Source organism: Loxodonta africana, chromosome 22 (assembly GCF_030014295.1).
Source record: "Loxodonta africana isolate mLoxAfr1 chromosome 22, mLoxAfr1.hap2, whole genome shotgun sequence".
Lineage (NCBI taxonomy): Eukaryota > Metazoa > Chordata > Mammalia > Proboscidea > Elephantidae > Loxodonta > Loxodonta africana.
In genome coordinates this window covers 39,213,716-39,239,497 of record NC_087363.1, presented here as the reverse complement: position 1 = coordinate 39,239,497, position 25,782 = coordinate 39,213,716, and the positions used below count along the sequence as shown (strand labels likewise).

At 50.4% G+C, this 25,782-nt stretch overlaps 1 protein-coding gene across 2 annotated transcripts in view; it reads left to right on the top strand.

Moving 5' to 3' along the window:
- CAND2 (cullin associated and neddylation dissociated 2 (putative)) overlaps positions 1-25,782 on the top strand; it is a 43,256-nt gene that overhangs the window by 2,326 nt on the left and 15,148 nt on the right. Inside the window, exons 2-10 of one of the 2 annotated variants that reach the window (XM_064274858.1) lie at positions 8,603-8,746; positions 11,337-11,491; positions 12,235-12,358; positions 15,156-15,421; positions 17,140-17,245; positions 17,413-17,555; positions 20,781-21,073; positions 22,405-22,546; positions 22,922-24,424. In XM_064274858.1, coding sequence (XP_064130928.1) covers positions 8,603-8,746; positions 11,337-11,491; positions 12,235-12,358; positions 15,156-15,421; positions 17,140-17,245; positions 17,413-17,555; positions 20,781-21,073; positions 22,405-22,546; positions 22,922-24,424 — 2,876 coding nt within the window. The remainder of the gene's footprint in view (positions 1-8,602; positions 8,747-11,336; positions 11,492-12,234; positions 12,359-15,155; positions 15,422-17,139; positions 17,246-17,412; positions 17,556-20,780; positions 21,074-22,404; positions 22,547-22,921; positions 24,425-25,782) is intronic. The other variant, XM_010589956.3, reaches the window with a different exon arrangement.

Sequence of the window (25,782 nt, the reverse complement as noted above, 5' to 3'; positions counted from 1 at the left end):
GGCCCTGCTGACTAGCTCCCGAGAAGCCCTTTCTGCCTCTTTCTGCTAGCAGCCCCGAGAACACTTAAAACCACCCTAGTTGTGTCTATTTTTAGTCCACATACAAGGGGGCTGGGTGGTGCTGACCAGCTGTCCAGGCACCCATGTGGCTGAGCGTTTCAGCTGAGTCGCCTCCAGAGTTTCCCTGGAATGAAACTGACACGGTCTTATCTGGCTCCTGGAGGTGGGCAGTGGCCACAGGTGGGGGTCCCAGGCCTAGGAGGCCTTTGATCCCTGCACTTCTGTCCCCTTTCTATGTGCAGGAGGCTGTGCCATTCCCACTTAGACATGAGCAGCCAAAACAATTCACTTCAGGGGTCATACCAGAATTCCCAGGTCATTTCTTGAAAAAAATAAGTGTTGGTTGAGAAGCCAGGGGACCTGGTGGGCTCATTCTCCTCCTAGATTGCTATGTGACCTTGGGCAGTTCCTACAACCCCTCTGAGCCTAGTTTCCTCATCTGTCTTGGGCTAAGAGCTGGTTGTCCCTCCCCACCCTCCCCCCTCCAGCAGTGAGCCTACTTATATGAAATAACTACAACAGGCAAGTGGATGGAGACCCAAGTTTATTAGTGGTTGCCAGGGTGGACAGGAGGGAGGGGGAAAGGAAGAGTCAGTGTTTGGGAACACTGAGCTTTCGTTAAGGGTGATGGTATAATTTGGGAACAGATAAGGGTGATGGTTGAACAATATGAATATAATTCCTTGAACTATATATGTAAAGATTATTGGAATGGGGATGTTTTGTTGCATATATGTTTACCACAATTAAAAAAAAAATGTCTCCTGGAGCAACAGAGGAAGGACAGTCAAGAATAGGAGGAGGATGTGGAATGTGTGGCAGATTGCCTCTATGAGCATCGGCCTCCTTTGCCTTGAGACTAGAAGAACTGGATGGTGCCTGGCTACCGTTACTGAACATTTTGATCAAAGAGTCTATAGAATAATCCTGATCAAAAGGGGGAAAATGCAGAACAGAATCTCAAATTCCCATGGAATCCAGACTTTCTGGAGCCACGGAGGCTGGATGAATCCCTAAAACTATTGCCTGAGATAATCTTTAAATTTTAAACCAAAAATATCCCCTGAAGTCTTCTTAAAACCAAATAATAGTTTAGCTTAACTAGTAAAAGAAAATCTACCTTGAGCATTATGTGCTTTTAAGAACTATCTGTATGGGATCAAAATGACAATAGCAAGTGGAAAGATTAGATAGGAACCTTAGGGGGCAGTGAGTTTATGTTAATGGGGGAGGAACAACTCAGAAAAGGAGGATGAGAATGGTTGCACAACTCGAAGAATGTAACTCATGTCCCTGAATTGTATTCGTAGCAACAGTTGAATTTGTGTATGTTTGCTGCATAGGGTCGCTATGAGTCGGAATCGACTCGTCGGCAATGGATTTGGGTTTTTTGGTCAGCTGTGTATATTCTCACCAACAATAAATAAATGAAATTAAAAAAAAAAAAAAAAAACGAATATCCCTTAGGCAAAATTGAGCCCAGTTGAGACCACTGGGGTAATTGAAGTCTGGAAGGGCACAAGATGTATATTTTGGTTCTTACTACTCAATAGGCTGTGTAGTGGTTAAGAGCTATGGCTGCTAACCAAGAGGTTGGCAGTTTGAATCCGCTGGGCGCTCCTTGGAAACCCTATGGGGCAGTTCTACTCTGTCCTATAGGGTTGCTGTGAGTCAGAATCGACTTGGTGGATACAGGTTTTTACTCAATAAAGTCTTAACAATGGCTGTAAAAAACAGACAAAAAAACCCAAGGATGCTAAGAGGTGGGGGCAAAGAAAATTCCCGTTTTATAGATGGAAAAACTGAGGCCCAGAGAGAAGAAGTAACCCAGCTGGTAAGTGGTGAGACCAGTATATTTATTTAAGCCGAACTGTGGTACTCAAGCCCTTACCCACCAAATTGTACACCTTCCTGCATGCCCACCTCCATTAGTAATATGGCTTTCTTTCTCTGAGAGCTGGGTGTCTGCAGAAACTTGGGTGTGTGTCTGAACTGCTCAGGCATGTTTCACAGGAGTTGGTTTCTGAGTTCAGGTTCCCATGCAGCTGTTGGATCTGAGCCCTCTGCTTCCCTCCTCTCCAGCCCTCACCCTGCCCTCAGCCACTCTGCAGATTTGTTCATTGCAGGATCTGGAGTCCCAGAGTTGAACCTGACAGCCTGTGCCTTCCGTGAGTTCATAGTCTAAAGGGGGAGAGGATCTGGTGACCATGAAGACTGTGGTGCAGTATGAAAAGTACTATAGTCAGGGGGTGCAGAGTACTCTGGAAGAACCCTGTCTACCGGGACCAATTGTATGGATAGGGTTAGGGTAGCATGGGCCAGGGGAGTCATCTTGGAGGCTGTGACATTTGAGCTGGGCCTTTGATGGATACACAGAAGTCCTACAGGTAGAGAAGAAAAAGGGGGGCAGGACGTTCTGGGTGGGAGGCCCATCTTGGGCAGAGGGGTATATCCCTGGGGTTGCCAGGCCTGAGCTGGGCCCTCATGGGCACCCTGCCTGCCTTCTCAGAACGTCTCCTTTAGCTGGGCAGGCCTAGGGGTGCACTTGCCCACCCCAGGCCTAGGCCTAACTGAAACCCAAAACCATCCTTAGTCTTACCCTGGCTGCTTATCCTGCAATGCCCAGGCCCAGAGGTGGGCAGTTAGCCCTGCCAGCCCCCTCCCCACCTTCAGCCAGCCTCCTCTCAGCAGCCTGAGGCTCATCCCAGCTGTTAAAAATAAGCAGCTACAACATGGACTAGTGTCCTCCTTGGAGCAGAGTGCTAGCGGTCGCCATGACATCAAGCTGCTCGTCTGAGCTTGCAGACAGGAGGGTCCAGAACCCAGACTGAGACAGATTTGGCCCCAGAAGGCTTGGGGACAGGGCCCTTGATTGACTCACTCAAGCCAAAAAGCAAGGCTGGTGTGAGGAATGGGGTGGCCTCACAGGCTCAGCATTTGCTGGAGGCTTTCTTGGGGCTTCTGTCTGCTCCTGCTCTGCCCTGCTTACGTCTTTGTTCTCAGGTCCCTGGCAAGAGCCAGTAAACAAATGAAGTGGGCCTCATGGCGGGGGAGGAGCGGTGTGTCCCACCTAAAGAGGCAGCCACGATTTAGCTTGAGCCAATTCTCATCCCTGGGAATGTAGACCCAGTTGTTTCCTAAGAGTGTTTTCAGAGGAATCTGGGAATCAGTATTTTCAAGTCAGCTCTTCAATTTTCAAATGTTGAGAAGTCATTCAGATTTTTGAAAAACATGTTCACAAACTGTACACAGCTGGGGGCTGCTAGTTTAAGACCTCTGCTCTACTCTCTCGTTATTAAATAATATTTTATTGTGTTTTTGGTGAAGGTTTACATACCAGTTTAGGTTACCATTCAATAATTTCTACACAAGTTGTTCAGTGACATTGATTACATTTTTCACAACGGGTGAACATTCTCATTATCTCTGTCCTGGTTGTTCCGTTTCCATTAATCTAGTTTCCTCTCATCTTTGTTTTAAAGTAGCTGTTGACTGGTATCCTGTAGGTGATTTTTCAAAGGAGTGCAGTTCTTACAGGTGACATTATTTTGTGAGTCAATCTGTTACTTAGCTACAAAGTGACCCCAGGGGTTAGTTTTTCTCCAAGGTCTGAAGAGCATCTCAGAGCAGTAGTCTGAGGGAGTCCTCCAGTCTCAACCAGTCCAGTAGTTTGGTTTTTTTTTTTTTTTTAAGGAATTTTAGGTTTTGTTTCACATTTTTCTCCCATTCTATCCAGGTCCCTCTGTTGGGGCCCTCATTGGAACAGTCATTAGTGTTAGCTAGGCACCATCTAGTTCTTCTGGTCTCAGGGTAGATGAGGCTGTGGTTCACGTAGACTATCCTGTAGACTAGTTTCTTCCTTGAGTCTTTGGTTTCCTTCTTTCTCTTTTGTTCCGGATGAGTAGAGACCAATATCTTAGATGGCCACTCACAAGCTTTTAAGACCGTAGACACTACTCACCAAACTAGGATATAGAACATAACTTTATGAACTATATTGTAACACTTGACGGAGATGTCTACAGTCCTAATCCTTCAAACCCAGAAAACCAGTTCCTCAAGGTATTTGGTTATGTCTAAGACGTATTCGTAACTGTGCCCCTGTTTATTATATATATGAATTTATGTGCATACAGTCACATATATGCATATACATATGCATACACACATATATGCCTACGTATGTACCCGCACATATATTTTTTGGTCGTTATTGCTGTTGTTTCAAAATTGTATATGCCGTAGCAATTGCCAACAGCTTCTCGTTACATTTTAGTGACATCATTTACCTTCATCAGGCTGTGTATATAAAAAAAAAATTTAATCGGTGTTACCTTTCCTCTCATCAAAAATAACAAGTGTCAGGTGTCCATCAACAGATGAATGGTTAAATAAATTGTGGTATATTCACACAATGGAATAGTACACATCGATAAAGGAACAGTGACGAATCTGTGAAACATTTCATAACGTGGAAGAACCTGGAAGGCATTATGCTGAGCAAAATTAGTCAGAGGCAAAAGGACAAATATTGTATAAGACTACTATTATAAGATCTTGAGAAATAGTATAAACTGAGAAGAACACATACTTTTGTGGTTACGGCGGGGGGGGAGGGTGGGAGAGGGTTATTTACTGATTAGTTAGCAGATAAGAACTACTTTAGGTGAAGGGAAGGACAATAGTCAATACAGGGAAGGTCAGCTCAACTGGACTGGACCAAAAGCAAAGAAGTTTCCGGGATAAACTGAATGCTTCAAAGGTCAGCGGAGCAAGGGCGGGCGTTTGGGGACTATGGCTTAAGGGGACTTCTGAGTCAATTGGCAAAATAATTCTATTATGAAAACATTCTGCATCCCACTTTGAAATGTGGCGTCTGGGGTCTTAAATGCTAACAAGCGGCCATCTAAGATGCATCAATTGGTCTCAACCCACCAGGATCAAACGAGAATGAAGAACACCAAGGTCACACAATAACTAAGAGCCCAAGAGACAGGGCCACATGAACCAGAGACTTACATCATCCTGAGACCAGAAGAACTAGATGGTGCCTGGCCACAACCGATGACTGCCCTGACAGGGAGCACAACAGAGAACCCCTGAGGGAGCTGGAGATCAGTGGGATGCAGACTCCAAATTCTCATAAAAAGACCATACTTAATGGTCTGACTGAGACTAGAGGAATCCCAGCGGTCATGGTCCCCAAACCTTCTGTTGGCCCAGGACAGAAACCATTCCCGAAGACAACTCATCAGACGTGGAAGGGACTGGACAATGGGTTGGAGAGAGATGCTGACGAAGAGTGAGCTACTTGTATCAGATGGACACTTGAGACTGTGTTGTTATCTCCTGTCTGGAGGGGAGATAGGAGGGTAGAGAGGGTTAGAAACTGGCAAAATTGTCACGAAAGGAGAGACTGGAAGGGCTGACTCATTAGGGGGAGAGTAAGTGGGAGTATGGAGTAAGGTGTATATAAGCTTATATGTGACAGACTGACTTGATTTGTAAACGTTCACTTAAAACTCAATAAAAAAAAAAATAAATAAATAACAAGTGTCTGCTATCTAGAGAGTGAATCTTCCTCTCTCCCCCATCCCTGGTGACCACTAATGAACATTAGGGTCTTAGTTACCTAGCGCTGCTATAACAGAAATGCCACAAGTGAATGGCTTTTAAAAACAAAGTTTATTCTCTCACAGTCTAGGAGGCTAGAAGTCCGAATTCAGGGTGCCAGCTCCAGGGGAAGGCTTTTTCTCTCTGTTGGCTCTGGAGGAAGGTCCTTGTCATCAATCTTCCCTTCGTCTAAGAGCTTCTCAGCACAGGAACCCCAGGTCCAAAGGAACGCTTTGCTCCTGGCTCTACTTTCTTGGTAGTATGAGGTCCCTCTGTCTTTCTACTCGCTTCTCTTTTTTATATCTCAAAAGAGATTGACTAAAGATACAACTTAATGTTGTAGATTGAGTCCTGCCTCATTAATATAACTGCCTGTGATCCTGCCCCATTAACATCATGGAGGTAAGATTTACAACACATAGGAAAATCATATCAGATCACAGAATGGTAGATAATCACAATCCTGGGAATCATGGCCTGGCCAAATTGACACACATTTTTGGAGGACACGATTCAATCCATTAACAGTTAGTTTCTGTAGTATTCACTTGCTCATATGATTTCATAAAACTGAGAACATACAATATTTATTTTTTTGTGATTGACTTATTGTGCTCAACATAATGTCCTCTAGGTTCACCCATGTTCCAAGATGTTTCAGGAACTCATTTTCTTTATAGCTGAGTAGTATTCCATTGTAATGTACCACATTTTACTTACCATTCATCTGCTGATGGGCACTTTGTCTGTTTCTATCTTTTTGCTATTGTGAATAGTAGTGCAGTGAACATAGGTGTGCGTATGTCTGTCATGTCATTCTTTTAGATCTCTAGGGTATATACCTAGGAGTGGAATCCTGGGTCATATGGCTGGGTCATACAGCAGCTCTAAGAAGCTCTGGTGGCGTAGTTGATAAAGCACTTGGGTGCTAACCAAAAGGTTAGCGGTTCGAACCACCAACTGCTCCGCAGGAGAAAGATGTGGCAGTCTCCTTCCATAAAGATTACAGCCTTGGAAACCCTATGGGGCGGTTCTACTCTGTCTTATAGGGTCGCTCTGAGTCTGAATTGACTTGATGACAATGGTTTTCTTGTTTGGTTTATGGCAGCTTTACCTCTAGTCTTTTGAGAAACTGCCTGACTTTTCCACAATGGCTGTACCATTTTGCATTCCCACCAGCAATGCATGGGAGTGCTTTACCTGCTCTTAATTTCAGCAGGAATGCAGCCCTGTGATGCCCCCATAGCCCTAACTCGCCATGACCTTCCTGCTCAGATGCCGTCTTAATTATAAGCGCTGCTGTAACAGAAATAGCACAAGTGGGTGTCTTTAAAGAACAGAAATAATTTTCTCACAGTTCTGGAGGCTAGAAGTCCCAATCAGGGTCCGAACCCTGCGAATTCCTTCTGTGGCCCCTCTCCTAGTTTCTGGTGTGTACCAGTGAGCGATCCTTGGCGTTCCTTTGCTTGTAGATGAACCCCCACATGGCTTCTCTCTTCCCCGTGTGTTACTAGTTGAACACAAACTTTTGTGCCACCCAGGGATCTCCTGTTTCCAAACAGGTCATGTGTACAGGTACCTGTAAAAACCTGTTGCCATCAAGTCAATTCCGACTGATAACGACCTTATAGAACAGAGTAGATCTGCCCCAGGGTTTCCAAGGCTATAATCTTTATGGAAGCAGATTGCCACATCATTCTTCCATGGAGCCACTGGTGGGTTAGAATTGCCAGCCCTTTGGTTAGCAGCCAAGTGCTTAACCAGTGTGCCACCAGGGCTCAGCACAAATTTCAGGAGGGGCACAATTCAAACCATAACAGATGCCTACTGAAATTCTAAACTCCCAGGACAGGGATCCTGACTTTTCGCATCAGGCCACACGGATCCATCCAGCCAGCCTGGATCAAGAGGCTGTACAAAATAAAGCCATGACTCATCAGCATGGCCTAGCGCTGTGGTTCTCAAAGTGTGGCCCACGACCAGCATCACCCGGGAGCTTGCAAGAAAGCAAATCCTTGCATCCCATCCTGGGTCTCTTGACTCAGAAACTCTGGAGGCAGGGCCTAGTAATCTTCAGCAAATTCTGCGGGTGATTCTGGTGTATGCTACAGTTTGAGAACCTCTGTTCTAACGGTGGGGGTGGTTTGACTCTCTGAGATGGGGGTGGGTAAGCCCAGCCCCCTCCACCTGTCTGGTAGAGAGGCTTCTTGCTGACACCTGACCTGGTCACAGGGTGTCTGTTTGACCTTCCAACGTCCCTCCTCTGGCTGTCATCGTGAGGTGGGAGTAATGTAATGTGCCGTTGTAATAATGGCAGTGCCGTTTATTGAGAGCTTACCATGTGCTAAGCGTTTCACATACTTTATCTTCCAAACAACCCCGTGTTGTTGTTAGTTGCTGTCAAGTCACTTCCAATTCATGGAGACCCCATGCGTGCAGAGTAGAACTACTCCATAGGACTCTCAAGGCTGTGACCTTTGTTAGCAGATTGCGTCTGTGGGTTCAAACCGCCAGCCTTTCGACTAGTAGCTGAGCGCTTAATTGTTTGCACCACCCAGGGATGCCAAACAACCCCATGAGGCAGGCGTTATTCTTGTTTTTCAGGCAAGTAAAACTCAGACTCACAGAGGTGAAGGGCCTTGCCCAAGTTCACCTATGTGTAATTGTCAGAGGCAGGATTTGAATTCTAGTCTGAGAACTGTGCAGCCCTGAGCATTTAGCCGGCATGCTGTGCTACCTCCTAGTTTGGCGTGCTCTAGCTGTGGGCAGTGTGGGGCTGTAGGCAGTTGGTGTCACGCACACGGGTCTCCTTGTGATAGCCTGGCCCTCGAATCCTTGAATCAAGTTTTGCTTCTGGAGGACTCTAAGATCCCTCCCAAATCCCTGGGGCCCAGGAACTCTTTGGCAATCCTCTGCCTTCCCTGCCCAGGTTCATGGCTACCAGCGACCTGATGTCAGAGCTGCAGAAGGACTCCATCCAGCTGGACGAGGACAGTGAGCGCAAGGTGGTGAAGATGCTGCTGAGGCTCCTGGAGGACAAGAATGGGGAGGTGCAGAACCTGGCTGTCAAGTGGTGAGTGTCAGCCTGGGGCAGGGGTGGGAGGGGAAGGTACCTGTCTGGCATGGGAGTGCCCCAGGGGTCCCTGCTCCTTTGGGGTGCAGCCTCTGAGAAAAGAATTGCTGAGCAGCTCTTGGGGCCCCAGGGAAGCTGGACAGTGCCTTAGCCTGGGTTTCCCCAAAAGCAGACTCCAAGACAAGAATTCAACTATAGGTTTATATGGGATGTGAGCCCAGAAAACACTGGTCGGGAAGCAGGGAAATGTGTCAGGGAAGGGAAGGAGCCTACGAAGAGTGTGTCATCAAACAAGCTACCACTGTGGGCAACTGGAGCTTAACCCTGCTGGGGACCTCTGGGAGTCAGTGTAGAGCATGCACCTTGGAATTTTCCCACCCGAGGGGCCAGGGAGCTGGGGCATTAATTCACCAACTGTCATAAGTCATTGGTTGAGGGCTGCTTCTGGGGTAGGGTAGAGGGTTATTGATTCCCTGACCCCTCTAACCGAAGAAAGTGCTCAGGCAGAGACGTAGGTGCTGGCGGTTAGAAGTCAAGCTGGCATGCACCGAAGTGGTAACGGCTGAAGGGACATTGGCGGGGGGGTGGGGGGCTCTAGCACCTTCTGCCCTGGGTGTTGTGAGGCTGTGGTCCTGAAACCTTGGCCAGTAGCCTCAGGAGCAGAAAAAGCAAGACAGAGTGTGTGTGCATGTGCAGGGCATGTGTGGAGGGGTGGGTGAGGCACTGAGGAATGGCCGGTGGTTCTGGCAGGGCTGAGGGGTCAGCAGGGTGAGAATGTTGGCACAGCTCTGTGACCTGGGCCCAGGCATTCTTCTGGGCTGTTTTAATGAAACTCAGTTCTATCCCAAGAGCAGAGGGAATTCAGTGAAAGGTTTTGTACAGGAAAGGGCATGGTCAGGTTTGTGGTCTGGGAGCATCTCTCTCTCTCCTGTGGAGCCGTGGGTTCCCACTAGTGGAACCAATACCCCGTTTTTATAACAGAGAGTTTGTAATACTCCTTTTCCTAGTATGAAACAAAACTTATGGATAACCTATCTATACATTTAATTTCAAAAAGGTGTACATAATACCCTAAACTGCAACGTAAAAGAGAAATAGAAGTAATTTATAATAAAATAGCATGTGTTTCAATACGTAAACGTGTGGGCATGTTGACGTAGGAGTGACAGTGAGGTTGTCAGAAGCCTGCCCCTAGGCGTAGAATTGTTGTGGAGACCACGGCACTCAGTAGAGATGGCCACAGATGTGGTGCACTGGGGCCTCAGAAGCGGCATTGCTCTTAGTGTTGAGATGTTCTGAAGTGGTGAACAACTGGTAAAATTGCCCAGAAGACAAAGTACAGCCTTCCCTGCATTTACCTGATACTAGCATTCTTAGAAAATTTGGTGTACATTAAAACAGAGCATAAGTACTGTGTTTATATGTAAAATGAAATTAGATTTTAGACTCGTTAATTATAGAAAGGTTTTCTGTTTTTATTTGTTTTTATATGAATGCCCAGGGGGATATTAGAAGGCCTTGCAGGACATGGAGCAATGCTTTGTTTTGCAATCTTGTCTTTCTAACTTCCCTGGCCACTCCCCCTCCTCAAAAAAAGGCGAGAATTACCAACTCAGTAGTTGTGATGACCAAAAAAAGGCCCCCACACATTTCCAAAATGACTCTGGAGGCATCATTGCTGTTGGAAACCAATGATATAGCAGGTAGAATGAGAGGACCCGGTGATTACTTAGATGGAGGAGTTGATGAAGAATTGGAGAGAGCCAATGCTTGCAAACTTTGGTGTGCATTGGAATCACCTGGGGCCCCTGTTAAAACTGAGTATTCCGCACCTAGTCCTTAGGTGTTCAGATTCAGGAGAAGACGGGGAAGATGAGAATGAAGGCCCAGGAGATGGCAATGCACAGCTAAGACTGAGAACCAGTGAGTCTAGTGCAGCCCCTTTCAAACTAAGTGTGTATTAAGATCACCTGGTGACCTTGTGGCAGTTCTACTCTGTCCTATAGGGTCGCTATGAGTCGGAATCGACTCCACAGCACTGGCTTGGGTGACCTTGTTGAAATTCTGCAGATTCTGGCTCAGTAGGTCTGGGGTAGAACCTGAGAGTCTGCATTTCTAACCAGCTCCCAGGTGATGATGATGATGCCAATCCCGTGACCACACTCAGGGCAGGCATTCTCAAAGTGCCATCCCCGGACCAGCATCAGCATCACCATCACCTGGGAACTTGGTAAAAATGCAGATTCTTGGGCCCTACCCAGCCCTCCCGAATCTGAAACTCTGGGAGTGGGGCCCCACAGTCTGTTTTAACAAGCCCTCTAGATAATTCTGATGCACACCCAAGTTTCAGAACCACTGCTCTTGGACATCCCTTGGTTTCCAGCTGAGGTTACTGGGTTTTATGGTTTGGCCACATACTGAGGTGCAGGTTTGGGAGGTGCCAGGGATAATGCTGGCATAAACAGAGGGTGCCTCTCTTTCTGGCAAAGCAGCGGGTCCCCTGTTGATTCCTTAGCCTATGTGGCCCTACAGGCATGAGGGAGCAGCCTGACTCAGGCTGAGCCTGGGGCTTCCCTCCCCCTCCACTCAGCCTGGGTCCTCTTGTGGGCAAAGTGAAGGAGTACCAGGTGGAGACCATTGTGGACGCCCTCTGTGCCAACATGCGATCAGACAAGGAGCAGCTCCGAGATATTGCTGGCATCGGCCTCAAGACGGTCCTCTCAGAGCTCCCGCCTGCAGCCACAGGTACCCAACCCTCCAGCACCTAGGTCCCAGGGACTAGGTACCATTATTATTCATCTTAGCCAACAGATGAGGAAACTGAGGTTCTAAGAGTAAAAGGGCTTAACCTAAGGTCACTCAGGTAATAAGCTGCAGAGATGAAATTCAAATCCAGATCTCTAAGCCCATGGCTCTGTGTCAGTTAGGAATGCTTTTAGCTGCAAGTAACAGAAAAATCTAATGAACGGCAGCTTAAAGAAGTAAGGTTTTCTTCTCACGTGATAAGTCTAGAGGGATCAGCTGCTCAATTTTTGTAACAATTCATTTAGTACTCAGTTGTGACAGGGTTGAGTTCTCTGGTCCTGTTTTTCTCTAAGAAAAGCACAAGTTTTCCCAGAAGCCCCGAAAAAACTTCTGCTTATATCTTATTGGCCAGAACTGGGTCACCTGACCACTTTTTAGCAGCAAGGAGGCTGGGAAAGCAAGTGTTTAACTTTTCTGTGGGGGTCGTATGGAAGTGGGAGTCAGGGTGAGGTGGATAAGCCCAACAGGTCTGTTCTCAGTTCTCAGCTCCTTTAGCCATCTCCTTTAATTTGGCCTGAATCCAGGTCAAACCTTGGACCATTCAAGCCTTGGCTTACCTAGATCAACAAGATTCTTGGGGACATGGGCTCAAGAACAGAATCAGAGCAAAGGCAGACCAGAGGTGGAGGCCACCTCTTCCGCCAGCCCTGGGCCTCACCATGCCTGCCTTGTGCCCTGCATAGGCTCCGGCTTGGCCAGCAATGTGTGCCGCAAGATCACAGGCCAGCTCACCAGTGCCATCACCCAGCAGGAGGATGTGGCTGTGCAGCTGGAAGCCCTGGACATCCTCTCTGACATGCTGAGCAGGTATGGAGGCCACTATAGCCTGTGAGGATGGCAGAGGAAGGTAAGGGGAGCGGGAGGGACTCAAGATCCCTGGAGCCAGCACCTCCTGCACTGTGCTCTAGGCCTTGGGCTGGAGGCTGCTAGTCAGCCCAGCGGCCCTTGGAAAAAAACTCAGTTGTCACAAGTTTATAGGCTCTCAGAGGTGAGTGGCTGCCTAAGACCACAGTAAATGGCAGAACCTAGGATTTGAGCTCAGGTCTCTCCGTAGCTAAAACCCATGTTTGTTCATCCTTTCTCCCACCCGCTTCTTTCTCTTTTTTTCTTCTTTTGGGTTGATATATCTGGGCTTCTGTTTTAAATTAAGGTCCCTGGGTGGCACAAATAGTTTGCACCTGCCTATTAACCTAAAGGTTGGCAGTTTGAACCCACACAGTGGCGCCACAAAAGAAAGGCCTGGCAACGTGCTTCCCTAAAGATTTTAGTGAAGAAAACCCTATGGGGCAGTTCTGCTCTGTAACACATGGGGTCGCTGTGAGTCAGAGTTGACTCCACGGCAACGGGTTTGGGTTTTGTTTTGTTTTAAATTACGCTACTTTTTTTTTTTTTTAACGTTGAAATGACTTTTAATCTTGAAGACTTAGTAAGAAATTTTTAATCAAAAACCTCAATTTAGCACCAGAACTGGGCAGATCCCTTGCCTAAGTGGTTTATATAGGTTGTCAACATAATTACCATAACCACCAAAAACAAAAACAAAACCAGAATGAATCCCCCATGTTCTAGAAAGCTTACGGACCATTTAGGAAGCAAATACAATAGCATTACACCAGATAAAGCAATCCACAAGTACACTGTACATTTTTAAAGTATTCATTCACTCATTCACTCATTCATTCATTCATCCAACCTTCCCGGGACTTGAGCACCTATTCTGTGACCAGGTATCAATCAGGTGTGAACTAGTGCTCAGCATGGAGAGTTGGAGATGAGTATATGAAGGAGCTCACGGTCAAAAAAGAGAAAATGATAAAACTGTAGTAAGTATAACAATAAGGATAGGAGCACCGCTTGCAGGGGCTCAGAGAAGGGGCCCCTAAACCAGCTGGGGAACAGGGAACCTTCCTAGAGAGGGTCCTGCTAGACCTGAACCTTCAAGAATGGAGGCATTTAGCCAGGTTTGCTGGGCGTAAGGGGAATGCTGGAGAGAAACTGCCTCAGCAGAGAGCTGAGAGGTCCTGGGAGTGTGGGAGGTCCTGGGGGTCCTGCAAAATAGTCGTGGGGCTGGGGTATAAAGTGAGGGGGTGCTGTGGAGAGATGAGGCTGGAGGGCTGGGCAGGAGCCATTGAGGGGAGAGGGTGCCAAAGATTATCCTGAAGGTGTGAGGATCCAGTGGAGGGTTTTCAGCAAAGGCTGAGGAGTACTGTGCACACATTTATGTGTTAGGACTGATCTTTCCATCCGCAATCTGGAGAGTAGGTGGGAGGGAGTTGGACGAGCAGGGAGACTGGTTAGGAGGCTTCTGATGGCAGGTGAAGTCAGGTCATATTTAGGAGCTAGGCACCTTCCGTGCCAGCCTCCTGCACTGTCTGCTGCTGCAGCTGAGTCGCCACCACGGGCTGGGGTGGGGTGCACTGCAGAAGTAGTGTGTGGGCAGGAAGGGCGATGGATTCAGTAGGGGCACGCTGACTTTGAGGTGCCTGGAAGGCATCCCTCAACGGTAAACTCCTGAGGGTAGAGCCTGGGGCCTCGATCATTGTTGCTAACCCTAGCTTCCAGCACAGGCCTGTCATAGAGTAGGTTAATGAATGAATAAATGAGATCAGGAGCAAGGTCTGGGCTGAACACAGAGCTATGGGGGGTGAGGTCAGTGAGGTTGTGTGGAGTGTGGAAAGGTCTCAGGACATTGATGGGGCAGAAGATGCATGGCCTAGTTTGGAAGATGAGGACGGAAGTTGCCAAGGCGGCAGTGGGCTACGTTATATCTGTGTAGTAGCCATTCCCTGGCGTCACCTTGAACCCAGAGCTCAGCTTATCCAGGGGGACTGGGGAGCCATGGAAGGGGTTAAGCAAAGGAGTGACTAGGTACAGGTAGGTTTACAGCACCCTGGCATCAGAAGGGAAACCCTGGTGGCATAGTGGTTAAGTGCTGTGGCTGCCGACCAACAGGTCTGCAGTTGGAATCTACCAGGCACTCCTTGGAAACTCGATGGGGCGGTTCTACTCTGTCCTATAGGGTTCCTGTGAGTCAGAATCGACTTGATAGCAACGGGTTTGGTTTTTTTTGTTTACGGCATCAGAAGAGGATGGACTGGGGAGAGGGCTCTGAGGCAAGACCCAGACCCCCTAGAGGAGACCCCTACTCCACCCACCATCACCATGAGGCCTTCTCCCCAGGCTGGGAGCCTGGACACCTGTGTTCAAGTCTTGACCTTGCATTTCCTGGCTGGATGGCCTGAAGGAGGACCCTTTCCCTCTCTTTCTGGTTTTCTCTCATGCAGTAAACCCGTTGCTGTCATATTGATTCTGACTCATAGCGACCCTATAGGACAGAGTAGAGCTGCCCCATAGAGTTTCCAAGGAGCACCTGGTGGATTCGAGCTGCCGACCTTCTGGTTACTCGCGGTAGCACTTAACCTCTATGCCACCAGAGTTTCCTCTCATGCAGTAATAGTGATAACTGTTCCTCAGGGTTGCAGGGCACCTTTCAGTTTTCCAAAAGCCATCCGTTGTCATAATTCTGGGGAGAAGGCCAGGAGAGGATGAGGGGCAGCCGGTGCGGGTTGCCGGCCTGACACTCCCTGCCCCGCGGCTCCCACAGGCTGGGCGCTCCACTGGGCGCCTTCCATGCCAGCCTCCTGCACTGCCTGCTGCCGCAGCTGAGCAGCCCGCGCCTGGCCGTGCGCAAGCGGGCCGTCGGGGCGCTCGGCCACCTGGCGGCCGCCTGCAGCACCGACCTCTTCGTCGAGCTCGCGGATCACCTGCTGGACCGGCTGCCCGGCCCGCACGCGCCCGCCAGCCCCGCCGCTGTCCGCACCCTGATCCAGTGTCTGGGCAGCGTAGGCCGCCAGGCCGGCCACCGCCTAGGTAAGGGGGCGGGGGTCTCGGTAGGGGTGGGGCCTTGCCGAGGGGCGGGGCGGGCCGCCCTAACGTAAGGGGGCGTGGCTGAGGGGTGGCGTGTGGGGCTGTTAGGGGCCTGGAAGAGGGAGGGTGGAAAGCATCAAAGGACTGGTGGGGCCGGGGCTTGGGCGCATTGTACAAACTGCTGAGTGCAGGACCATGGGGGGAGGGGTTTGGATTAGTTACTCCTGGGCCCATTTGTCTACCCACAGGCTCGTGAGTAATTATAAGTAGTAATAAATCATGCCACCAAGTTGTTAAATACGTTCTAGCCTCATACTTAGAAAATATATCTTAATAATCTATAAGCCAGGTTCAAATTTTTAAAAGCAACTTTATTGGGTAGTAATTTACGAACAATAAACTGCATGTACTTTGAACATGTTGTCAGGAGGAACCAGTCCCTGGAGAAGGACATCATATTTGGTAAAGTAGAGGGTCAGCGAAAGAGGAAGACCCTCAATGAGGTGGATTGACACAGTGGCTGCAACAATGGGCTGAGACATAGCGATGATTGTGAGAATGGTGCAGGACCAGGCAGTGTTTCGTTCTATTGTACATAGGATCGCTATGACACCTACTCAATGGCACCTAACAACAAACTGCACTATTTAAAGTGTGCAGTTCAGTGTGTATTTATCTTTGCATACACTCTTGAAACTACCACCACAACCAAGATGCAGAAATTTCCATCACCCCCAAAACTTTCTTGTGCCCGTTTGCAGTCCCTCCCTCCTTCCCCACCCCCAGCAACCACTGCCTGTCACTATAGATTAGTTTTCATTTTCTAAGGTTTTGTATAAACGGACTCACATTATAAGATTTGAATTATCCTCAGACACGTTGGAGTTCCAGACTAAAACACAGCAGTGTGGGAAGAGTGGGCCCATGGTCTGTTCCACTCTACCCAAGCTCTCTCCCTCACTGCAGGGAGCCTTGCAAGCATACATGTGGACACCTGTGTGCTGTCCACATCCCTGTCAAACAGCAATCACGCCTTGGCCACCCTCGGGAGCAATGGACCAGGGAAAGAGGCCTGTGCAGAACCAGGACGAGGGCTCAGGGCCGATTGGGCAGGAAACTCTGGAGTCCCAAGTACCCACAGTGGAGTCTAGAAGTGTGGGTTGGGGGGAGGAGGTTGGTGCTCCAGGTCAGCATGTCCCTTGGCCCTGCAGACTTTTTGCATTGTAGGGTGGGGTGGGGGTGGAGGAGGGGTAAAGCAGGACCCTCTAACACATGGGACAAGGCAGGGACCCCTTTTGCCTGGTCTCTCAGGGTGATAACTCCCTCCCCCTTAGCCCATCCAGAGTCTTACAACCTAGTGCAGGAAATAAGGCAAAGATGTGAGTAATAGTTTCAACCACAGGTGCTACTTACTGAGTGCCTACTCCATGCCAGAACCTGGGCTAAGCCCTACCTACGTGGTGTCATTAATCTTCACAAACTTTCTGCCTGATATCCCCACTGTGAAGATGAGCACAGTGGGGCTCAGAGAAGTGTGGTGACTTATCCAAGGCCCTGTAGCTCATAGGTGACAGAGTCAGGGCTAGAACCCACATCTGCTTGGTTCTGAAGCCTCTGGTGGAAGTTTGCAGTGGTCAGGACTACAGGTGCAGGGCGGGTTGAGGGGACCCTGGGAGGCACGGGACTGGCTGCCTGGCCTCAGCATCCTGGTGGCCCTGCAGGGAACCACCTGGACCGCCTGGTGCCCCTGGTGGAGGAGTTCTGCAACATGGATGATGACGAGCTCCGGGAGTCCTGCCTGCAGGCCTTCGAGGCCTTCCTAAGGAAGTAGGTACAGCTCAGTGCCAGAGGTGGGGCCAGGGGGCTTAATGGGAAGTGGTGGGGGTGGAGGCAGGGCACTGACCTCAAAGCAGCGAGACCCCAGGACTCACCCCTGGGCCCCGTCTCCAAACTGTCCACCTTGGCCTAGTGGAGTCTCCCTCATTTGTCCACAGGTGCCCCAAGGAGATGGGCCCTCACGTGCCCAACATCACCAGCCTCTGTCTCCAGTACATGAAACACGACCCCAACTATAACTACGACAGTGATGGGGATGAGGAGGAGATGGAGACAGAGGACAGCGAATTCAGTGAGCAAGGTAGGTGGCCAGCTGTCACTGGGGCTAAAGGGTGGAGGTGGGTGCAGCCTTCTCGGGGGGTTTCCCAGCCCCGCTGTGCCCCCAGCCAAAGATAAGGGCCATGTTTGGTGCCCACATCCTGACCGCATTTCTTCCTCAGGCCCCAGCCCTGCCCCAGAAATCCAGAGCCCCTGAGGTCCCTGCCTTCTCTGACTACATTGATAACAGCACCAACAGTAGTAATCTAAAAAAAACAAACCAGTTGCCATCAAGTCGATTCCGGCTCATGGCAGCCCCTGCGCGTCAGAGTAGAACTATGCTCCCGAGGGTTTCCAGTGACTGATTTCTTGGAAGTGGATCACCAGGGCTTTCGTTGGAGGTGCCTCTGGGTGGACTCAAACCTCCAACCTTTCAGTTATCAGCCATTAATTGTTTGCACCGTCCATGTTCTGTGTCGTTTATTGAACCACTACTGGTGTTCTAGTTTCCCTGAGTGGCACAGTTTGTACTCTCCTAACCTGTAGGTTGGTAATTTGAACCTCCCCCAGAGCACCACAGAAGAAAGGCCTGGCAATCTGCTTCTGTAAAGATTACAGCCAAGAAAACCCTAGGGAGCAGTTCTGCTGTGCAACACATGTGGGCTGCCATGAGCCAGAATCGACTTGACAGCAATGGGGTTTTGGTTTGGTTCTGAGAACCCTTATTTCACGTTCTTCACAATGATCCCTAAAAAAAAAAAGTATTACTACTCCATATTTCAGACAAGGAAACCGAGGCTTAGAGGGTACGCTTGCCTGAGATGACACAACTAGGAAGTAGCATAGCTGGGACTTGGAGACATGGCTGTCAGACTCTCCGACCCTGTGCCTCCATCTCTACCATTTCTTTTTGTGTGTGTGGTAAAACATATGTAAGGGAACATTTACCATTTCACCCATTTTTATGTGTACAATTCAGTAGCGTTAACTACATTCACTATGCTGTGCAACCACCCCCACTATCCGTTTCCAAACTTTTTCATCACTCTTAAGCAATAGCTCCCCATTTCCCCCTCCCACCCACCCTTGATAACTGCTCATAAACTTTGGTCTCTGTATGTTTGCCTATTCTAGATATTCCTTATAAGTGGGGTCATATAATACTTGTCCTTCTGTGACTGATGTGTGTCACTCAGTGTAATGCTTTCCAGGTTCATCCATGTTGTAGCATGTCTCAGGACATTATTTCTCTTTATGGCTGAATGGCGTTCCATTGTATGTCTGTAACACATTTTGTTTATCCATTCATCTGTTGATGGACACTTGGGTTGTTTCCACAATTTGCCTGTTGTGAACAGTGCTGCAGTGAACATTGGTGTACAAATATTTGTTTGAGTCCCTGCTTTCAGTTTTTTGTCTTTTTTTTGGTGTACAGGTATACATAGAAATGAAACTCTGCACCTTATTAATGGCTTTCAACAGACAGTGCCTTCACCTAGCAGAGTGATGCTCTGATGGTGGCATGATAGGCACTGATAGGGGAGGGAGAAATCAGGGTGGGGAACCGACTCAGTGGCTTTCTTCCTTCTGTGCCTGCGGCCCTGTCCACCACTCAGATGGATTTCCAGGGCAGAGAGATGCCCGTGGATCCTGGAGGCAGGGCACTGATAGAGGCGAGCGACTCACAGCGAGACAAAGTGGTAGGAGATAAGACTGGTCAGGCGTGTTGGGGCTTTGAATGCCAAGCCAGGGAGCTTGGATGTTTTCTTGCCAGGGGTAGAGAGCTATGGATATTTCTTCATGGGTGGCAAATAATGGTCCATCAGAGGAAACATCTTTTGAGCTGACCAGTAGACAGGACATGTCCATGAGACCACCCATATGGCCCATTGTGGCTTGTTCAGACCCAGTTTTGCCTCTGAGAGCCTAGCTGTTAAGAGCAACGTGGATGTCGACACACTGGCCTATGTCCTTAGGACCACCCACCACTGGGCCTCATGTTTGCCTCCTCAGGTGATGTGGGTTGGCCTCTTCTGCCTGAATCTCAGCTGTGTTGTTTCCTAGCTGTGTGTCTTCAGGAGAGTCTCATACCCTGTCTGAGCCTTATCCTTGGCACCTAAAATGGGGCTAAACAGCACCCACATTCCTAAGGTGGTGGTGAAGACTTGAGCCCATGTCTGTCAGGGGAGCTTGCAGAATAGAAAGCCACACAAGCCCAGCAGTTCCTGATTATTAGTGCTGTGGGGTGGCCAGAATCTGGACCCTTGAGAGGCTGGGACCAGGGGGAAGACAGGAGGCTTGAGGGAGGCCCTGTCACCTTTCCCTTATGGAATTCCAGTCAATGAAATGTCACACAACACGTCCTGGAATTAAAGGATGGGTCTTATGTCCAAAATGGATTCTTTAAGTCTTCACCAAAAACTTGGAAGTCCGTTTTCCTCCAGAGTAGTTAAAAGAGTTCAGGGTTTTGTATTAGTCTCCTAGGGCTGCCAAGATAAAGTACTACAAAGTGGGTGGCTTAAAGTGACAATTTACTGTCTCACAGTTCTGGAGGCCAGAAGTCCGAATGCAGGGTGTGGGCTGGGCCATGCTCCCTCCATAGGCCCTAGGGGAAGATCCTTCCTTTTCTCTCTGATAGCCTCAGGCGTTGCTTGGCTGGCAGCTGCAGCATGACTACATCTCTGCCCCATCGTCACATGGCTGTTCTCGCTCTGTGTGTCCCTGTGTCTCTTTTCTTTTACAAGGACGTCATTCAAAATGGCTTAGGACCCACCCTACTCCAGTATGACTTCACGTTAACTGATAACATCTTCAAAGACTTTATTTCCAAACAAGGTTGTATTCATAGGTACTGAGGGATAGGACTTCAACATATTTTTTGGGGGGACATAATTCAGTCCATAGTAGGTTTAGAGGCAGAAGGAAGACCCTGATTTAACTCCAAGTATTTTCCTTCTGGTATAACTTGGGGCAAGCCACTTCCTTCTGTAAGCTTCAGTTTCCTCATCTCTATAATGGGGAGGTAATCTTTGTCTTGCAAGGTCGATATGAGGCAAAGGTGAGATTGTGGATTTGAGGTTCTTGGCACCACCCCTAACACACAGGTGTTTCGTTAGATGGCAGGTAGTATGGCGGCTCATGGTGCCTGGCTCCCTTTCTCTTGCCCCCTCCACCCTCCTGTGAACTCTAGACCTGGCCTCAGAGACAGCCTTGGTCCCTGTCTACGAGAGTGCATGGGGGTCCATGAGTTTCCTCTTCCCTCCCTCAGAGAGTGAGGACGAGTACAGTGATGATGATGACATGAGCTGGAAGGTGCGCCGGGCAGCGGCCAAGTGCATGGCAGCCTTGATCGGCTCACGGCCCGACCTGCTGCCTGACTTCCACCGCACCTTGGCGCCAGCGCTCATCCACCGCTTCAGGGAACGTGAGGAGAACGTCAAGGCTGATGTCTTTGGAACTTACATCGTGCTGCTGCGACAAACGCGGCCTCCGAAGGGATGGCTGGAGGCAATGGAGGAGCCCACCCAGACAGGCAGCAACCTCCACATGTTGCGAGGACAGGTGGAACTTGTCTCCTGTTCCCCCCTCCCACCTGGTCACCAGTCCATCCCTCCCCGCTTTGTCCGCCTGGCCACCCACCCAGCCATCTTCCCTCCTCCCTTGCCAATTCCTCAGGGTGTGTATTGAGGGAGGTGTGTATTAAGCACCCTGTCTGTGCCTGTGGCGGGAACAAGACCCTGTCCTCCTGGGTCTAGGGGATGCATAAGACAACAAACAAGTAGGGCCTCCAGGCCGTTGTATTCTAGAGCAGGCAGAAACCACCGGAGGGGAATTACGTTTGCAAAAGCTCACTCTGGCTCTGTGTGGGGAGTGGATTGTACTGGGGTGCAAGGAGACACTGGGAGCCCAACATGAGGCTGTTGCAGCAGGCCAGGCGAGACCCAACAGTCCAGGTGACAGGCGATGCTGCTGTGGGCTTGGTGTCAGCAGTGGAGATGCAGAGAAGGGGTCAGACTTGAGAAGTGCTTTTGGGGTGGAAGCATCAAGTCTTGCTGATGGGTTGGATGTGGAGGGTGAGGGACAAAGGGACAGGGAGGGGTCAAATGACTTTGGGTGTCCAGTGAAAGCCTGAAGTACAGTTATCGAGATGGTGGAGACTGCTGAGGAGGGGGATCTAGAGTGCTGGACATTTCAGTTTGAGGTCCTCGCCGGGTGCTCAAGTCGATGTGAGGTAGGCGGAGGACACTCTTGGGGGGGGGTGCAGGTGTAGATGGGGAGTTGTTAGCATCTCCAGGACCTCAGGCCCTGGGAGTTGATGGGTTCCTCTGGGCAGAGGACACAGCAAGAGAGGAGACAGGGTGGGACTGGCCCAACCTCCATTCCCACCCTCATTCTGCCGGAGATGAGCACCAGATGCCTGTGTGACCTTGACCAAGCTACCTAATTTTTCTGTACCCATTTCCCTGTCTGTAAAGTGAACTTACGAATACTGCCTGCCTTATGCAGTCTAAAGTTCTTGGGTGGCCCCAATGGTTCGCTCTCAACTACTAAATTAAAGGTTGTCGGTTTGAACCCACCCAGTAGCACCACAGAAGAAAGGCCTGGCGGTCTGTTTGCATAAAGATTACGGCTAAGAAAACCTTATGGAGCTCAGTTCTACTGTGTAACACTTGAGGTTGCCATGAGTCAGAATCAACTCAATGGCAATGGGTTTGGTTTTCATGCAGTCTAAACGTGGGAATCAAGTGCCCGACACAGTGGGCAATGAGTTCTTGGAAGGGAGCTTCTGCACACTGGGGGTCCTCCCTGGGGATGTGCCTGGGCAAACCCTCAGTGTTAGGCAAGGTGGGGAGGTTTCATGGGTGGTGCCTGACTGCCCTACTTTCCTACAGGTACCACTTGTGGTTAAGGCCCTGCAGAGGCAGCTCAAAGACCGGAGTGTCCGGGCCCGTCAGGGCTGCTTCAGCCTCCTTGCTGAGCTTGCAGGCGTCCTCCCAGGAAGCCTGGCGGAGCATATGCCCGTGCTGATATCAGGTACGATGTCCAGAACTTGGGCCTCTTCCAGAACCTGGGCCCCAGCCGAGGTGAGTCCCCACTCCTCTAGGGAGCCCAGGAGCCTGTCCCAGACTGAGCCCCTGGTTACCAGCCTCCGGTGGTACCCTGCTGCCTGCAGTGAGAGCACACCTAGGGTGCAGGCCCACATCCCAGTCTCAGAGGCGTCCCCTACCTTGCTTTCCTCAGCTCTGGCTTTGGCTCTGGCTCAGCCTTAGCCCTGACTTCTTAGGAACCTTAGTTCAACTCCAGGGGTACCTCAGGTCAACTCCAGCACCTGTGGGGTTTCCACTCCCACATACAGGGAGGGTTGGGTGGGTTGGGCCATGGCTGTAACCTCTGCACCCACCCGGGCAGGTGTCGTCTTCTCGCTGGCAGACCGTTCCAACTCCTCCACCATCCGTATGGATGCCCTGGCCTTCCTACAGGGCCTGCTGGGCACAGAGCCAGCTGAGGCCTTCCACCCGCACTTGCCCACCGTGCTGCCGCCTGTGCTGGCCTGTGTGGCCGACCCTTTCTATAAGATTGCAGCTGAGGCGCTGCTGGTTCTGCAGGAGCTTGTGCGGGTCCTGTGGCCACTGGACCGGCCTCGGATGCTGGACCCTGAGCCATACGTTGGAGAGATGTCATCGGCCACCCTTGCACGGCTCCGCGCCACTGACCTAGACCAGGAGGTGAAGGAGCGGGCCATCTCCTGCATGGGCCACCTTGTGGGCCACCTAGGTGACCGGCTTGGGGATGACCTGGAGCCCACATTATTGCTGCTCCTGGACCGCCTGCGGAATGAGATCACCCGGCTGCCTGCTGTCAAGGCTCTGACACTGGTGGCCAGGTCCCCGCTGCAGCTGGACCTGCAGCCCATCTTGGCTGAGGCACTGCCCATCTTGGCCTCATTCCTTCGCAAGAACCAGCGGGCACTGCGGTTGGCTACCTTGGCAGCCCTGGACGCCCTGGCTCAGAGCCAGGGTCTCAGCCTCCCACCACCCGCCATCCGGGCTGTGCTGGCTGAGCTGCCTGCCCTGGTCAGTGAGAGTGACATGCATGTGGCCCAGCTGGCAGTGGACTTCCTTGCCACAGTGACCCAGGCCCAGCCAGCCTCTCTGGCTGAGGTCAGCGGCCCTGTGCTCTCAGAGCTACTGCAGTTGCTCCACTCGCCCCTGCTCCCTGCAAGCGTGCTGGCCGCTGCCGAGGGCTTCTTACAGGCGCTGGTGGGGACCCGGCCCCCATGTGTGGACTACACCAAGCTCATTGACTTGCTGACCGCACCCGTGTACAACCAGGATGAGGACGGCGGGCCGGGCCTGCACAAGCAAGTGTTCCACTCACTGGCCCGGTGTGTGGCAGCCCTGGCGGCTGCCTGTCCCCAGGAGGCGGCAGGCACGGCTAACCGCTTGGTCTGCGATGCCAGGTCGCCCAACTCAAGCACTGGGGTCAAGGTTCTGGCATTCCTCTCCCTGGCTGAAGTGGGTCAGGTGGCTGGGCCGGGCCCCCAGCGGGAGCTGAAGACAGTGCTCCTGGAAGCCTTAGGGTCACCCAGCGAGGACGTGAGGGCAGCTGCCTCCTACGCGCTGGGCCGCGTGGGCGCCGGCAATCTGCCCGACTTCCTTCCCTTCTTGCTGGGGCAGATCGAGGCAGAGCCGCGGCGGCAATACCTGCTGCTGCACTCTCTCAGGGAGGCCCTGGGGGCTGCCCAGCCCGACAGCCTGAAGCCCTACGCAGAGGACATCTGGGCCCTACTGTTCCAGCGCTGCGAGGGCGCCGAGGAGGGCACCCGGGGCGTGGTGGCTGAGTGCATTGGGAAGCTGGTGCTTGTGAACCCCCCCTTCCTCCTGCCCCGCTTCAGGAAGCAGCTGGCTGCAGGTAGGGGCACGGGCGTGGTGGGCAGTTTCTGTCTGAGTGTTTCTGGAGTGATCAGGTACGAGAGTCACAGTGTGTATGAGGTGAGGCAAAGAGGTGGTTAGACACGGTGTGTCCCCCAAGGGATGGAGGAGGCATGTCCCTACAACGAATAAACAACATTCATGGTGCCCTTTTCACATCACGAGGGACAAGCGCAGATTAATAAAATCGGTACTCTGAGGGGCCTGAAAAAGCAACCTGCAGATGAATGGATGGACAGACTCAGCTCTCTGGGGCTAGCTTGAGCTAAGAGCAAGTGTAACTCTAGACAGGAATGTATGACATGCACCTGGGGCTAGGAGAAGGCATGGCAAGAGCCCGGAGGACAGGTGTTCTGTGTGGTCACATAGGGGCACACCAGGGTGCTTGGCAGGGAAGTAGAAGGCAGGTGGGTGGGGTTATGGGGCTCCTGGGTGAAGAAAAGCCCCTAAGAATTAATGAGCCCTAACGGAAGGGTCTCAAGCTAGGCAGCTGGTCCCTTAATAGGGTCAGTGGGTATATTCAATGGCGCAATACAGGTAAAATGCTTGGAATGGTGTGTAGCACCTAATTAATACTGAGCTAATTGTCGGAATCGACTCGACGGCAACAGGTTTGGTTTGGTTTTGGTCATTGTTGTTAAAGATGTTACTGGTTACAGAGAAGCCCTTATTGGGTCCCTGGAATTCTAAGGAACAGCTCTCTGTCCCTCATCGCTGTGTGTACAGTATGAACATTGTCGAGGATGTTAGCTGTTACATTACACAGTGGCTCTCCATAAGGAACCTTGAGTATCAGGATAAGGCACAGCCTTGCTTCTCTTAAGTGCTGATTTGCTTCTCTCTCATGAGCACGACTGAACCAGCTAACTGGTCACATTTCAATTTCATCACTGGCCTCTTGGTCACCTAGAGCCAAAGTAGTAGCCTGCTTCTAGCAAGTTCATGGGATTTCCTTTATGGTGTTCTCAGGCTGTCCCTCACTCTTGTTCCCATCTCACTTTCCTGCCTCTATTGCCCTTATTTTTCCTTGGCCTCATTTCTCTTATTTTAATTCACTTCCTCCTGTTTTGTTGTGCATAATTTTCATTGGCCACTCTAAATCTTAGGACCCAGTCAGGGTGGAAAGAGAAAGAGCAAAACATAGGAGTCTGGATTCAGTAACTCTTTCACCCATTCGTACCTTAGTGCCAATCTGTAAACTTTCTCCTTGAGACTTGTATATAGAGAGACCTTGCGATGGAGGCAGCATGGCTCCTTCACAGTTGTATACTGGGCTGTGCGTGCTGGGGTAGAGGTGGGCGGGTAGAATAGTTTAGAGAGGAGATTCAGAGACATGTG